A 15651-nucleotide genomic window follows, 5' to 3' on the forward strand; every position below is an offset into this window, starting at 1 on the left:
TTCTGTTTACTGGCCTGGTGAACTTCTGTCCAAGACAATGGGCCAATGTGTCCACGTGCCCCCCCGCCTCCCTGCCCCCTTATGCCCGCTTTAGCTGTGTCCAGCCTGTACTTCCAGGCCTTGTTGGTGCAGTGTCAGGCAAACCGCACCAGCAAAGGAACTAACCAAAAGAGAAGATTTATTTTCAAGCATGACATGATTCCTTAAGCAGATCTTTCTGAGTACTTCTCATGGGCAGGTACGATGCCCACATTGACCCTTCCTTCTCCAGCTCTTCACGGGGCAGCCTCTGCCCCTTAGCTGAGAGGCCTCAGTGGTTGGGGAGGGCAGCCCAGGCTCGAGTTCCTGGTTCCCCGGCACTCTTGTGCCAGATACGGAGGAGACTCTCAGGGGCCTCCCTCGAACGCCCGACCCAGGGCAGATCCTTGTGGCTCAGTTCCCCAGAGTCCTGGCTGGCCGTAGGCCATTGTCAGGTTGGAGACCGAGCTGGCTGTGACCCTGAGGGAAGCATGTGCCCCTCCATGTGCTGCCTTCTGTGTGTGCTGGTGGTGCTCCCTGTCCTCTGGGGAAAACATCCACATTCCCACGTTTCCAAGCCTGTCCTTGGCTGAGCACTTGCTCACACAACATCCTGAGTCACCCTCTCAGTCACCACCACCGAGGCCTCCACCCCATCTCACTAGATGCTGGGCATACCCCACGCACCAGGCAGGGGCTGCCTTACAGAGCTTGTGGTCCAGCGGGACCTCAGGTCTCTGCTCTGAGCTGTTGTTTCTACTCCTCGTAAAACTGATTTTTCTTCCAAGCGGTCTGCCCTCAGGTTGTGCCCTTCTAACCACATCTCCTCGTCCTTGCAGGTTGCAGCTTTTCTTTTTAATTTTTTTTAATGTTTATTTTTGAGAGGGAGAGAGAGAAAGAGAGAGCACGGGCGTGCGCGCAAGTGGGGGAGGGGCAGAGAAAGAGGGAGACACAGACTCCGAAGCAGGCTCCAGGCTCTGAGCTGTCAGCACAGAGCCTGACACGGGGCTCGAACTCACGAACCTTGAGATCATGACCTGAGCCGAAGTCAGATGCTTAACCAACTGAGCCACCCAGGCGCCCCGGGAGGCTGCAGCTTTAGATATTGCCATGATGAAGGTGCTAGTCTTGTCCTAGGCCTACCAGGTGGCTGATGGCACTATTCCGGTGAGCATAGACTGTGGACTGCTGGCTCGTTTGAACTTCTCTTGCCTTCAGCTGCCCAACATGTAAACTCGGTCCGCTGCTTATTGTGACACGATCACTACGCATGTGATTTCTGTTTCCCCCTGGAACCAACCCTAAAAGGGGGACACACTCCTACCCCATTTAATATGAGGAAACAGAGGCACAGAAAAATGAAATGACTTGTCTAGGTCACTCAGCCCGCAAGTATCTGATGTCAGATTTTTGGGAACCTAGGTCCTCATTACAACAAAGCCCGGCCTCCTAATCGTTCAGTGATGCCTCCTTCCTAAATCTTAACCTGGAGATTTCCTGGCATCAGAACTCACCCAGTGGAGTGGATTTGGGGAGTCTGGTGTCCATGGGGATGGCAGGTGTGGCCCCACCTGAAGTTTTCCAGAACATTAGTTATCATGCAGGTGTCAGACATCCCTAGGAAAACAGCTGTTATGAGCGGTTCTGAGCCATTACGAGCAGGCCCTTGTTCCTGGGGCCCTCAGGGATAGGGGCTCACCCAGGGTTCCTCCTTCCCGCCTTGGGTCTTCCAGGCCTTCGGAGGAGCAGGGCTGAGCACTAACTACCTCTCGGCTCAGTTCTTTGCCGGGGCCCCTGTGCTGCACTTTGCCGACAGCCTTGACGAGGTGCAGCGGGCAGCGGTGGCCAAGGTGGAGTCTAAGTGCCGCCTTCACGTCAGCAGGACTGTGGCAACGGGACCTGTGTTGTTGTGCCTGCAGTGCCCAAAACTTTAGGGGACGTGCCCTGAAAGGTGTGGTATGTGTGATTCTTGCACCCTACCCGGCAGCTCCATCCTGGGACAGTCACTGTGAACTCAACCTTTTTGGGGCCCCACAGAAGACATTTCTGTGACTTTGCTGTTTCAGGCAAGGAGGAAGGGGATTCGCTGTGAGCTGAATGGGTTTCATACAGAGCCTGGAAAGCTGGGTACCAGACTGCGTGCCAGACTGGGAAGTCGATGCCTCCTTTCTGTCTGGCAGTAGGGTGTAAAGGCTGTGGGAATCTGGACAAATATCAGGAGCCCTGCTGGGGCAGTGTGACTGTGGGCTTCCTGCCCCTTAGCGTCCTCCCCAGCAAGCATGGGGCAGCCATCACTGGCCACAGCCTAAGGACCCAGGGCTACAGCACTCCTGGGAAAATGAAATGAACCAAAATCATGAAGCCACTGGCATCTGATTTTCTTCGTTTGAATGTCCATGGCCCAGAACACTAATTAAGGCAATATTTTGGAAAGGGACACAAAAGAGGAAAAAAGTGCATCAGAGAGACTTTGTGAATGTTCGTTCTCAAAAGGAATTGAGAATAAAGGTTCATGCCACAGTCCCTCTGTCTCTGTGCATCAGTCCCATCCTGACACTTGTATTTATGTAGGATCCTACCGAGTGCATTGGCCTCTACACATGGGGCATGCAGATGTTGTGACCTCTGGTAGATCCTGGATCAGCCACCTCACTGACACCCGTGTAAATGTCACCGAAGGAATAAGCTTTCTGTGTGTGAGGACCCTTGCAACTTCCACACATTTCCATCTGCTTCAGAGTCACACGGTATTTGGGGGGAGGGGAGATGGCAGGTGACATGACATCACAATTAAGAGAGCAATATCCTCCTCTTGGGGGAAAGTAGAAATGCTCACCTGCTTGAGGTCTGAGTTCTTTGAGACATAGGTGAGCCGTGAGCCCAGCTGGCATGCAGAGATAAGCCACTGGCTATTCGGACCCAGTCTGCTAATCATAATTTGTGATGATGTGACCAACAGCTACCTTCCCCTTTTCAGGTTGGTCCAGATGGGTAGGGACTGCCTGCCTGATCAGCTGCATTGCAGACTTGACCTCCAGTAGGGCAGTGCTTTACCCAAGAGAGTGTCCGCCAGCTAGAGCCCGGGCTGTGCCATCAGTCTACTGGAGAGTCTTGGGTGGCTTGTGAAAGGGCTCCCCAGACATTCTTGCCCCAGCAGTCTGGGGAGGCAAGCCCTTCTCAACCACACTGCTTGCTTCTCATGAAAGGTCAAGTTCAATTCAGACACCCAAACCAACTACCATTACAACACTAGCCACCCTGGCAAACAATCTTTTGTAGACGCTGGCAGGGTTCTAGCATAGCCCGAATCCTTGCCTCCAGCCACAGGAGGGAGGAGGTCATTTTAATTTTTTTTTTTAACGTTTATTTTATTTTTGAGACAGAGAGAGACAGAGCATGAACGGGGGAGGGTCAGAGAGAGAGGGAGACACAGACTCTGAAACAGGCTCCAGGCTCTGAGCTGTCAGCACAGAGTCCGACGCGGGGCTTGAACTCACGGACCGCGAGATCGCGACCTGAGCCAAAGTCAGCCGCTTAACCGACTGAGCCACCCAGGCGCCCCAGGAGGAGGTCATTTTAAAAAAGGAAGTGTTGGGGCGCCTGGGTGGCTCAGTCGGTTGAGCGTCCGACTTCGCTCAGGTCACGATCTCACGGTCCGTGAGTTCGAGCCCCGCGTCAGGCTCTGTGCTGACAGCTCAGAGCCTGGAGCCTGCTTCAGATTCTGTGTCTTCCTCTCTCTCTGGCCCTCCCCCCATTCATGCTCTGTCTCTCTCTGTCTCAAAAATAAATAAATGTTAAAAAAAAAATTAAAAAAAAAAAAGGAAGTGCCTTGGTTAGTGGCTTGGCCTATCACATGGCCCTCAGAATTTCTCTCGTGGTCTCCGAGGCTAACCTTGCTTGTTAAGGGATGAAAATAGAAGCCGTGCTATGCGATGGCCTCACGTCTCCCTCAGATACTCTGCTGCAAAGGCTGGAGGCACTCAGGCAGGACCCTAAATGCAGCCCAAAGAATGACAAGTCATGGAAGTCTCTGAGATAGAACCTCCAGCAGCCCCTCACTCGGAGGCTCCAGTGCTGTTACAAATCCCACTCACCAACGTCAACTGCATCCTGACTCTGGGCCTGGCATGGTCTAGGCCTTGGGGCATGTTCAGGTAAACAAAACAGGAGTTCACATCTCACTGGAGGATGGCAGTGAGTATCCCAAGACCGTGGTGGGTGATGTGGTAGGCACGTGGGCAGTTGGATGGTTGGGGCTCTTGGGAGCTCGTTCCAGAAGATGCATTTGAGCCACCGCTGCATGACAAGAACAGGCAGGCAAGGGTACTCCAGAAGAAGGAGGGGCAAATGCAGAGGCCCTGGTGAGCAGCCCGGTATGTCTGGGGTAAGGAGCAGAGCCAATAGAGATGTCACATTACACGGGGCCTCAAGGCCTTGGTCAGGAGTTTGGCAATGATTCTAAATGTGACAAAGTGGTGAGTTTAGAAAGTGGTGTGATATGGCTTGATTTGAGTTTTAAAGAGATCCTTCTGTTCTCCAAAGTTCCCCAGGATGAAGAAAGAATAAAGGAAAATTATAGCTGGCTTAAAGTTCCCTAACACTGCACACAGCTCTAAAAGAACCACCTGTGAAAATTAAAAAAAAAAGGAAGTGGGGGCAGGGCCTTAAGAAGAGACAGAGCAAAGGATCCAAAGAATATAGGAAATCTAATCTGGTGCTAATCTGATGTTTTTTCCACCTTCAACAAACAATCGACACTTCTACTAGGCCAAATGTGCTAACTAATGGCATGATGCTCTCAGCACTGTGCTTCTCAGGAGTGGGAGTCAATGTGTGGTTGTGGGTGTGTGTTTGGGCATGAACAAGCTTGGCATGGTAATGATAGTACCTGACCAGTTTTACTTGTGGCATACTAAACACCTTGCCATCGTCCCTACGTGGCTGGACCTGTCTTCTTAGCTGTGGGAAAGGGAGAAACACGTGATCATAATAGCCGACGGTTTTTCCTTCTCACAGCAATATTCTATCCAGGGCAACTGAACACGTACTCCTCTGTTCCTCTCTTGACAAGCACTGGGGGCTGGATTTCTGTAGGGCTGGACCCTCCCCAGCGATCCATTGGCAGTCAGATGTCCACACGGTTCCACCAGGACTGACAACCGAGGCAGGGGCTTTGAGGCCTCCCTGTTCTGCCTCCTCCTCATTCTCCCTGCAGCAACTCGTGGGCTTGGCACCCACAGGCTGCCTGTGCTCTCCCAAGCCCTGATTTTGGATACTGTCAGATCATTCCAGAATAATCTCAGAGAAGCTGAAAGACTGAATCCCAGGCAACTGGCCTGGCTGGGCCCCCCGCTCAAGACAGCAGCTGGAAATGATCTCACAGGCTCTGTGATCTCCATCACATACCCCATCTGAGAGTCCCCACTGGTGACTCAGAGATGGCCCATGTCCGTCAGCACCCGGGGCTCCAGAGTTTCCCAGGGATGACTGGGCATGCCAGGGCCATGTTGCCACTTGCCCCTCTGTAGCCACAGTGAAACCCTGTGGAAGCCCAGGGCTGAAGCAATGGTTGAACACCTCTGAGACTTCTTAGTTGGTGTTTACACCGCCCTCTGTGCTGCCACATGGCTACAGACTTGTATCCTCTGTCAGTCTCGCTATGGTATGAGTATCAGAGCGCACAGATGGAGGAGTCCCAGACTCCAGCAACCTGGGGTCCAAACCTGTGATCTGTTGGACAAGTACTCTGGAAGCAGAGTTTCTCTTGACCAAGATGGCTGAGTAGAGAAATGGCTTCTGGGAATTCTGTATCATAGCAGCACTATATAGATAACACAGCATAAAGAGCTGTCAAAGATCACCTGGTCACCCAGGGTCACCTGGGTGGCTCTGTCAGTGGAGTGTCTGACTTCGACTCAGGTCATGATCTCACAGTTCATGGGTTTGAGCCCCACAACTGGCTGGGCTCTGTGCTGACAGCTCAGAGCCTGGAGCCTGTTTTGGATTCTGTATCTCCCCCCCTCCCCCCCGCCCCCATCTCTCTGTCCCTCCCCTGCTTGTGCTCTCTCAAAAATAAACATTTTTTAAAAAGATAAAGATAAAGACTCTTGATTTTGGCTCAGGTCATGTTGAATAGGGAAAGGGTTAACATTAGGCTGGGGAAGATAAGGGACTGCCTGGGAGGCAGGCTGCAGCTGCAAAGTTGGGGGGGGGAGGGAGGATAAATGCATTCCAGACCCGCCTGGGCTAGATGCCATGAGTGGAGTCTCACAAACTTTCTGATAAGGTCCCAGTAAAAAGTCAGGGACAGAAATCCTCAGTGGCTACCCCGTCGGGACCTTCCGCACTCTTGAGAGCTTCATACTTTCTCTCAAACTCCATCGCTGTACTCACTCTCTGTTGTGCTCGAGATTCATTCTTCTACTCCGTGAGATAACGACCGGTGTCTCTCCCACCCTCCTGTAACAATGACTTCATGGTTCCCGAGTTCAGGCCCCACATCAGGCTCTGGGACGACAGTGCACAGCTTGCTTGGGATTCTCTTTCTCTCCTTCTCTCTCTATTCCTCCCCTGCTTGTGCTCTCTCTCTCAAAATAAATAAATCAACTTCAAAAAAAAAAAAAGCTGGGTAATCTAGGGAATACCTCCTTGCTGCCTTCACGGACTGGAACGGTATACCGGTGCGCCTGGCTGCATGTGCAGTGTGGTGAATGAGTGTGGAGTCACGAGTATCTGTGTATATACAAATAAGGAGGGCCTCACCACATTTTTCTCCTGCTTCTGAGGCAGAATATCTCTCCCTGCTTAAGTGTTGCTTTGAATTGCCCACCTCATATCCATTGTTTGGAAAGGAAAACAAACAAACAAACAAACAAACAACTTCCATTAGGTAGAGTCAGTGTCCCAGGATAGATGCTAATTAATCAAATCTCACCACTCAGTGACTCCAAAGGACACCTTTGTTACCACCTGTTTTAGACAGTAGATGGAACTGGATCATTTTCAACATGAAAATAACATGGGCCCTAACCATGAGATGTTTTAGTTTCTTGCAAAGCTGAGAGTTTGTATACGTGCTCGCAACAAGTGAAACAACTCTTACTCAACTTGGGGCTTCTCCCAGGGACACAGCGAAGGACAGCGCTGATTCATGTCAGACCGTTCACATCTCTCCCTGCTACATCACGCTGGAAAGAAATTTCATTTCGCTTGCTTACTTCCTCCCCCTGCTTCATCTTCTGCCCTTTCTTTTTAAAGATTTTATTATTTATTAATTAGTTTGTTAGTTTTTATTTGAGAGAGAAGAGAGTGAGCAGGGAAGAGGGGCAGAGGGAGAGAGAGAGAGGAAAAGAGAGAGAGAATCTTAAGCAGGCTCCACACTGAGCATGCAGTCCCATGTGGGGCTGGATCCCACACCCTGGGATCATACCTGAGCCAGAATCAAGAGTGGGCTGCTCAAGTGACTGAGCCACCCAGGCTCCCCTAAAGATTTTATTTTTTAATATATATTTTATATATATTAAATATATATAAAAAGAGAGAGAGACAGAGCATGAGCAGGGGAGGAGCAGAGAGAGAGGGAGACCCAGAATCCGAAGCAGATTCCAGGCTCCGAGCTGTCAGCACAGAGCCCGACGCAGGGCTTGAACTCATGAACCGTGAGATCATGGCCTGAGCCAAAGTCGGATGCTTAACTGACTAAGCCACCCAGGTGTCCCAAGATTTTATTTTTAAGTAATCTCTACAACCACTGTGGGGATTAAATTTACAATCCCGAGATCAAGAGTAGCACATTCCACTGGCTGAGCAAGTCAGGCAACTCTTTAGCTTTTTAAGTATTCTTTGCTTTGGTCAGCTCAGTTCCTGGCAACGAGTCCATGGACAAAGGGCAATGGAGAACAAGAGAGAAAGCTGGAACTAGAGAAAAAGAGTTTTGTTTTTTTTTTTTAAGTAGGCTTCATGCCCAGCGCGGGAGCCCAATGTCGGTCTTGAACTCATGACCCTGATATCAAGGCCTAAACTGAGACCGAGAGTCAGATGCTCAACCCCAAGCACCACCCCCCTTACCCCTTTTTAAAATCAGAACAAAGACTTCCTTAAGAGCAAGAAAAGAAATTGAAAGAAAGATAGAAAAGAGCAACACACACTGTCAGAGTTAAATTTGAGTTAATGCTTTGGACAGACTGAGCCACACAGAGCCACAAGTATATCGGGATTTCAGCACATCCAATTGATTTTGATCTGCAGTGTTTGGATGACTTTGAATTGAAGACCGTGTGAAAGCCACTGACGAAGGCTAATGTGGTTATGGAAGACTTCCCCAGAGGATGGGATTTGGCCTGAATTGTGATAAGATTTCTGTAAGCAGAGAGGGTAGGATGGGCATGGGGAAGATGCCCCTCACTCCCCCAACTAAGAGACCAGGGGTGGGAAAGCTGTGGTGGGAGATGGTCAGCACCACAGATGAACCAACTAAACAAAATAAATCTGTGACCCAACGTGTGCGCTGTACTGAGACACACGCCCATGCACACTGGCGGGACCCAAGCATGTCGTTGCCCACTCTCTCAATGTATATGAATGTCTGTAAGCGAATGCATTTCTCCTTCCCCATCCCGCAACCAACTTTACGGCTTCCCCTTCTTCGTGGCCAGCACGGGGGACAAATGTCAGCACCATTTTCCACTCCTCCTTCACTCTCATCAATTCTGTCTGTAGGTGCTCCCTCCCAGCCATCCCCACTGCTTCTAACGAGGCCCTCATCACCTCTCGTGTCAGTTCTCGCCACCGGCCTGTCTCCTGTCTACAGCCAGTTTTCTTTGTCATCTCCAGAGGCTCCCTCAAAGCACATAGGCAAACTCATCACTTCCAAGCTTAAATATCCTGGTTAAGAGAAATGGAAAAAAAAAATGATCCTACAAATGAGAATACAAGAACTATAAGAAAGATACGGTGACCAAAACAGCATCATACTGGAATACAAAGAGACAGATCCAGGCAACAGGAGATAGTTCAGAAATACACAACTGCTTAAGGGCACTTAGGATACAAAAAGGTAGCTTTTCATAATGATGGGGGGTGGGGAAGATGAATTATTGAATAAGTGATATTAGGAACCCTGAGAAACATCTAAAAAAAGAAAAAATAATTGGATCCCTAAATCTTTCCTTCTACCAAAATTAATAAAAGAATCCCATTTGAGAGTGTAAAATACAAGCAATAAAAGCGCTTGAAAACAAATAAGTAAACATTCAATAAACTGTGTTGGGAAAACTGGATAACCAGAGGCAGGAGAATGAAGTTGGACCCCTATCTTACATCACTCATAAAAGTTAACTTGAAATGGAATAAAGAGGTGAACATAAGACCTGAAGCCATAAAACTCCTAGAAAAAAATATAGGGAAAAAGCTATCTGACATTGGTCTTGGCAACTTTTTTTTTTTGCCTATAACTCCAAAAGCACAAGCGTCAAAAGCAAAAATTAGTGAATGGGACTACATCAAACTGAAAAGCTTCTGTACTGTGAAAGAATCAACAAAATGAAAAAGAAGCCTATGGGGTGCCTGGGAGGCTCAGTCGGTTAAGCGTCCAACTTTGGCTCAGGTCGGGATCTCACGGTTTGTGAGTTCAAGCCCCACGGTGTGAGAGCTCTAGTCCCACTCCGGGTGAGCTTGAGCCCCACTCTGGGTTCCACACTCCACACACACTGTCTCTCTTTCTCTCTCTCCCTCTGCCCCTCGCTCACTCGTGCGCTCTCTCTCTCTCTCTCAAAAAGAAAAAAAGAGGAAAAAAAAAAGAAAAAGGAGAGAAAACATTTGCAAATTATACATCTGATAAGGGGTTAATGTCCAACCAAACAAAACCCAAAAACCCAAACAAAACCTGTCTGATGAAAAAAATGGGCACTGGGGGGTGCCTGGATGGTTCAGTCAGTTAAGTGGTCAACTCTTGATTTTGGCTCAGGTTGTGATCTCACAGTGCTGACAGTGCAGAACCTACTTGGGACTCTCTCTCTCTCTCTCTCTCTGCCCCTCCCCTGCTCTCTCTCCCTCTCTCAAAAAAAAAAAAAAAATAGAGGAACTGAGTAAACATTTTTCCAAAGAAGACACACAAATGACCAACAGGCACACGGAAAGATGTTCAACATCATTCATCATCAGGGACATAGTATTCGAAACCACAATGAGATATCATTTCACACCTGTTAGAATGGCTATTCATCAAACACACGAGAGAAATTGTTGGTGAGCCTGTGAAGAAAAGGGAATCCTTGTGCACTGTTGGTGGGAAGGTAAATTGATGCAGTCACTATGGAAAACAGTATTAAATTTCCTCAAAAAATAAAAATAGAGGGGCGCCTGGGTGGCTCAGTTGGTTAAGTGCCTGACTTCGGCTCAGGGCATGATGTCACGGTTCGCGATTTCGGGCCCCTCATCGGGTTCGCTGCTGTCAGCTCAAAGCCCACTTCAGATCCTCTGTCTCTTTGTCTCTCTGTCTCTCTGTCTCTCTGCCTCCCCCCCACCCCGCTTGTGTGCTTTCACCCCCCCAATAAATAGACGTAAAAAAAAGTAAAAATAGAACTGCCATATGGTCCAGCAATCCCACTTCTGAATATATATCCAGAGGAAATGAAAACAGGATTTTGAAGAGATATCTGCACTTTCATATTCACTGCAGCATCATTCACAACAGCCAAGATACAGAAACAACCTAAGCGTTTAGTAGGGATAAAGAAAATGTGGTACGTAAGTATAGTGGAATATAATTCAGGCATGAGAAAGAAACCCTGCCATTTGCAACATTATGGATGAACCTTGAGGGCATTATGCTAAGTGAAGTAAGTCAGACAGAAAGATAAATATAGTTAGGACACCTGGTTGGCTCAGTTGGGAGAGTGTGTGACTCTTGATCTTGGGGTTGTAGGTTCGAGCCCCACGTTGGGTGTAGAGATCGCTTGAAAAAAGATAAAATCTCTTAAAAAATACTGTATGATTTGTATTATATTTGGAATCTAAAAGAGCTGAACTCACAGAAAGAAAGTCGAATGGTGGTTACCTGCTGCTAGATGCTGAAGGAAGTGGGGAAATGTTGGTTAAAGGGTACAAACTTTAGTCATAAGATCAATAAATTCTGGCCATCTGGTACAGCATGGGGATTACAATTACCAATATCGTATTATATACTTATATTCTTGAAAATTGCTAAGAGAGTATACCTCAAATGTTCTTACCACAGAAAAAAAGAAATGGTAATCATATAACATTTGTGGCAATCATTTTGCAATACAGGATTGTATCTAACTTACACAATGTTATATGTCAGTTATATGCCCATAAAGCTGAAAAATAAATAACAGAAAAAAATATAGGAGACATTTAAAAAATAATCTGAAAAAAAAAGGGGGGTGCCTGGGTGGCTCAGTCGGTTAAGTGGCTGACTTTGGCTCAGGTCATGATCTCCCGGTCTGTGAGCTCGAGCCCCGCGTCGGGCTCTGTGCTAACAGCTCAGAGCCTGGAGCCTGTTTCAGATTCTGTGTCTCCCTCTCTCTGCCCCTCCCCCGTTCATGCTCTGTCTCTCTCTGTCTCAAAAATAAATAAACGTTAAAAAAAATAAAAAATAAAAAATAATCTGAGGGGCGTGTGGGTGGCTCAGTGGGTGGAGCAACAGGTCATGGTCTCCTAATCCTTGGGATCGAGTACCCCGTGTTGGACTCTGCGCTGACAGTGAGAAGCCTGCTTGACATTCTCTCTCTCTCCCACTCTGCCCCTCCCCCACTTGCTCTCTCTCTGTCTCAAAATAAATAAACATTAAAAAAAAATAAAAAAATAATAAAACAAAAGATAATCTGAGTGGAAGAGGCTTTCTAGGCATGACATAAAAGCCAGAGACATAAAAGAAAACACTGGAGAGGGGCACCTGGCTGGCTCAGTCGGAAGAACGTGCAACTCTTGATCTTGGAGTTGTGGGTTGGAGCCCCACGTTGGGTGTGGAGATTACTTAAATAAGTAAATAAACTTAAAAAAAAAAAAAAAAAACAGGGGCGCCTGGGTGGCGCAGTCGGTTAAGCGTCTGACTTCAGCCAGGTCACGATCTCGCGGTCCGTGAGTTCGAGCCCCGCGTCAGGCTCTGGGCTGATGGCTCAGAGCCTGGAGCCTGTTTCCGATTCTGTGTCTCCCTCTCTCTCTGCCCCTCCCCCGTTCATGCTCTGTCTCTCTCTGTCCCAAAAATAAATAAACGTTGAAAAAAAAAAAATTAAAAAAAAAAAAAACCAAAACAGTGGACAGCCCCTTCTACAACAACAACAACAAAACCTTTAAGACAAAAACAAAACCAAAGAAGGCATAAGCTAAGTAAAAAGATCAATGATGATGGCAGAAAATATTTGGACCATATATGAAATGACCAAATGTTCATTGCATTGATATATAGGAAGCAGCTAGAAATCAGTTTTAAAGAAACCAACAACAATCCAATAAAAAACTGAGCAAGGTACCTGAATGGTTCATTTGTAGCAGAGGAAGAATGCAGGACTTCATACAGGCAAAGATGTTCAAGCTCACTCCTAGGAAGGGAAATGCAAATTAATGCGCGAGTGAATTGCTACTTTTCACCTATATGATTAATAAAGTTTTAAAAAGTCTGATAAATTGTATTGCTGAGGGTGTGAGGAAACTCATATGTGACGGCGTGGGGCAGTTGTAAGTTAATCAAGCCTCTACAGAGGGTAATACAGCAATATCTAAAGTAAACCCTGGAATAACACAGGAGTTAGGAGCGCAGATCCCCCTACACAGTCAAAAATCCACATGTAACTTTTGACTCCCCCAGCACTTAACTATTAATAGCCCACTGTTGACCAGAAGACTTATTGATGACATAGTCAATTGACACATATTTTGTATGTTATATGTATTATGTACTGCATTCATACAATAAAGTAGGATACAGAAAATGTTAAGAAAATCATAAGGAAAAGAAAATATATTTACAGTACTGTAAAAAATCTGCACCTAAGTGGACTTGCACGGTTCAAACCCGTGTTGTTCAAGAGCCGATGTGTAGATTTAAATTGTAAATATCCTTTATCAGCTCCATTTCTACGAATTTCCCAAGTAAGTCAAAGATACACATTTTGGCATTGTTTATAATGGCCCAAGATTGGAAACAACCTAAAAATCCATCCTTGGGGAATTCATTACATAAAAATGGTACATGAATCCAGTGGAATTCTGTGTAACTGTTTACGAGAATGGAGACCCCTTCCTTGTGTGAGGGTGAAGAACCATCTCCCACATGTATTATTAGGTGAAAAAACCAGGATGTCTTGAAGAAAGGAAGGTGGCGGCCTGAGGGCTGCTTTCAGAAAAGAGTGCGGTTCACTTTTCAGTTTTTCTCTGCAGCTGATCTCCAAACCTATTGCCCCCTCTTCCTGGGCACACAGCTCATTCTCCAGACTCCTTTATCTGGAGGAATGGCCAAGCGGCTAAATTCTAGCCAGTAAACAGGCTCAGCCATAAAAACTCCCTATGTGCCATCTTTAACGCATTTTTCTCCTCTGGGTGTCCGAAATGACGTTGAGCTCCCCAGTGACTTTGGGAATCACGTCTGAACATCAGAGTCATACAAAGAAAAGAGCCTGGGTCCCTGGGCTTCTGTCTGGAGGGGAACATCTGTGTGAGACTCGAAGTGAATTGGGACTGTATTGTGTTTGGTTACTGGGACTCCGTGGCATATCTGTTATAGCAGCTCTGTTAATTATTTATCCTTTTGATATCATGTTAGCTCTTCAAAGCAAAGCAAAGCAAAGCAAAACACACACACACGCACACACACTGTGAGTCTCCTTCAGACCTTAGATCAACAACTTTGCCTGGTATTTAATCCCTGGGCATTGGTCAACCTCTCCAGCTTCCGCTCCAGGGGCAAGAGCCTCAACAGCAAGGCGGACACCTGCAGGTTTCTTCACCTCCTCCTCCTGCTTTTGTTGGTATTTATTATCTGGTTGAAATGCACACATCTGACCCTGCGTCCATCCCCCTTCCTAGCAAACCTCCTCTGATTCCTCCCTGTTCTCCCCACTGTCCTACTCCAGAATGTCCCCTGAATGAAACAGTTTGCAAAACCCTTGCCTCCCCCCCCCCCCCTGCTCTCTTGTCCATTCTCCACAGAATGAGAAACGAGTTCACAGAAGTCATCCTTCTGTGAACCCCTCACCACTGCCTGTAAGACCTTCTGAAAACAATTCGGGTCTCACGGGTCACTTAAAAGCCGTGCTCTCCGCTCCAACCCTGTATTCACCCTGTTTCCTTCACATTCCTCACCCCTTTCTGAAATTACTTCGTGTTTGGTTTAAGGTCGGTGTCTCTCCCCTTTACAGTAGCCCGCAGAAGTCAGGGCCAGTGTCGCTCCGGATCAGGCCCGTCCACATCAGGGTTAGGGCACACATTAGGGGGTCCATGCGCGCTGAATTCGCAAGGTCGGGTGAGTCCACACATCCGGCGCGCACGCGGGGGCCAGTAGCGGTGCGCCAAGGGGTGCGGAGCAGGGATCAGCCCAGGGCCTTGGGTGGGAGGGGGAGGGGTGGGCTGCGGGGCAGCTCCGCCAGGAACCCGGGGGAGGTGGCAGACACGCCCCCCCCTCGGCCCCTCCTCGCGCCTGCCCATTGGCGGCCGCGCCGGGGGCGGGGAGAGGTCGCGGTTGCCGGGATCCCCTTCTCCCCCCACCGCCCCAGCCTGCAGCCTTGTCCAAGTTGCCCGCGCAACGTCTCGCGCGCCCGCTCCCGCCGCAGCATGTTCCGCGCCGCTGCCAGTCTCGGGCCCCGCCTGGGCCGCCGCCTCCTGTCGGCCGCCGCCACCCAGGCGGTACCGGCCCCCAACCAGCAGCCTGAAGTCCTCTTCAACCAGGTGAGGCCGTTGGCCCCGGGGCTTTGTTCTCTCGCGGAGACGGCGCTCGCCGGCTGGGAAGGCTCTGGGCCTCTTCGGGCTCCAGTTTACCCAGTTGGGGCTCGAGGGGTTTGCTGCGCTTGATCTTTACGCACACCTTCCCTCCCCGCTAGCGTTTTGGCCCCTTCACCGCCTCTGGCAGCCCCCGCCCCCCGTTTCATTATCCAGATGTGACTTCGGCCACTTACCTGTTTTCGTTCGGCCGCCGGCCGCTTTCCTGCGCCAGTTCTCTTGGTTCCATTTTCTCGCCCACCCCCCCATCCCTCCCGGCCTCTTAGTCGCCGCGGTGTCTGCACAGGGCCTTCGCCACCCACCCGGACGACATGTCCACCAAAGTCCCTCTTAGCAGGAGCTTTTCTGTCTTTTCCGTGGTTATTTCTGAATCTTTAATTCTTGCCCGCGTCCAAGGAAGTCCGAACGGAAAAACAAAGGAAAAGGCCCTTTCCAGCCAAAGTTCACCCATTCCCTAAGGAAAAGGCAAGGCCGCAGTGCGGGGAGAGCCCATGTCCATTGCTGGGAACTGGGAAAGGGTGCGGGACTCGCGCCTCCGGGGTGCAGTCCCCAAAGGGTGTCCGCGCCTTCCAAGGAGCTGGCTTTCTTCCAGCAAACCAAGGAGAGGCTTTCCCGGGTAACACTGATTCCCAGAGGCCAATTTCTTGCTCGAGCAGGACTCTGGAATATTTTCTCTTT

The 15651-nt window shown here is 48.8% G+C and overlaps 1 protein-coding gene across 1 annotated transcript in view; it reads left to right on the forward strand.

Moving 5' to 3' along the window:
• Positions 1–14732: 14732 nt before the first annotated feature.
• Positions 14733–15651, forward strand: part of ALDH2 (aldehyde dehydrogenase 2 family member) — a 28263-nt gene continuing 27344 nt past the window's right edge. Inside the window, exon 1 of the mRNA XM_003994673.6 lies at positions 14733–14922. Within this exon, the coding sequence (XP_003994722.1) occupies positions 14809–14922 (114 nt within the window). The 5' untranslated portion in view covers positions 14733–14808. The remainder of the gene's footprint in view (positions 14923–15651) is intronic.

The sequence above is a fragment of the Felis catus genome, chromosome D3, assembly GCF_018350175.1.
Source record: "Felis catus isolate Fca126 chromosome D3, F.catus_Fca126_mat1.0, whole genome shotgun sequence".
Taxonomy (NCBI): domain Eukaryota; kingdom Metazoa; phylum Chordata; class Mammalia; order Carnivora; family Felidae; genus Felis; species Felis catus.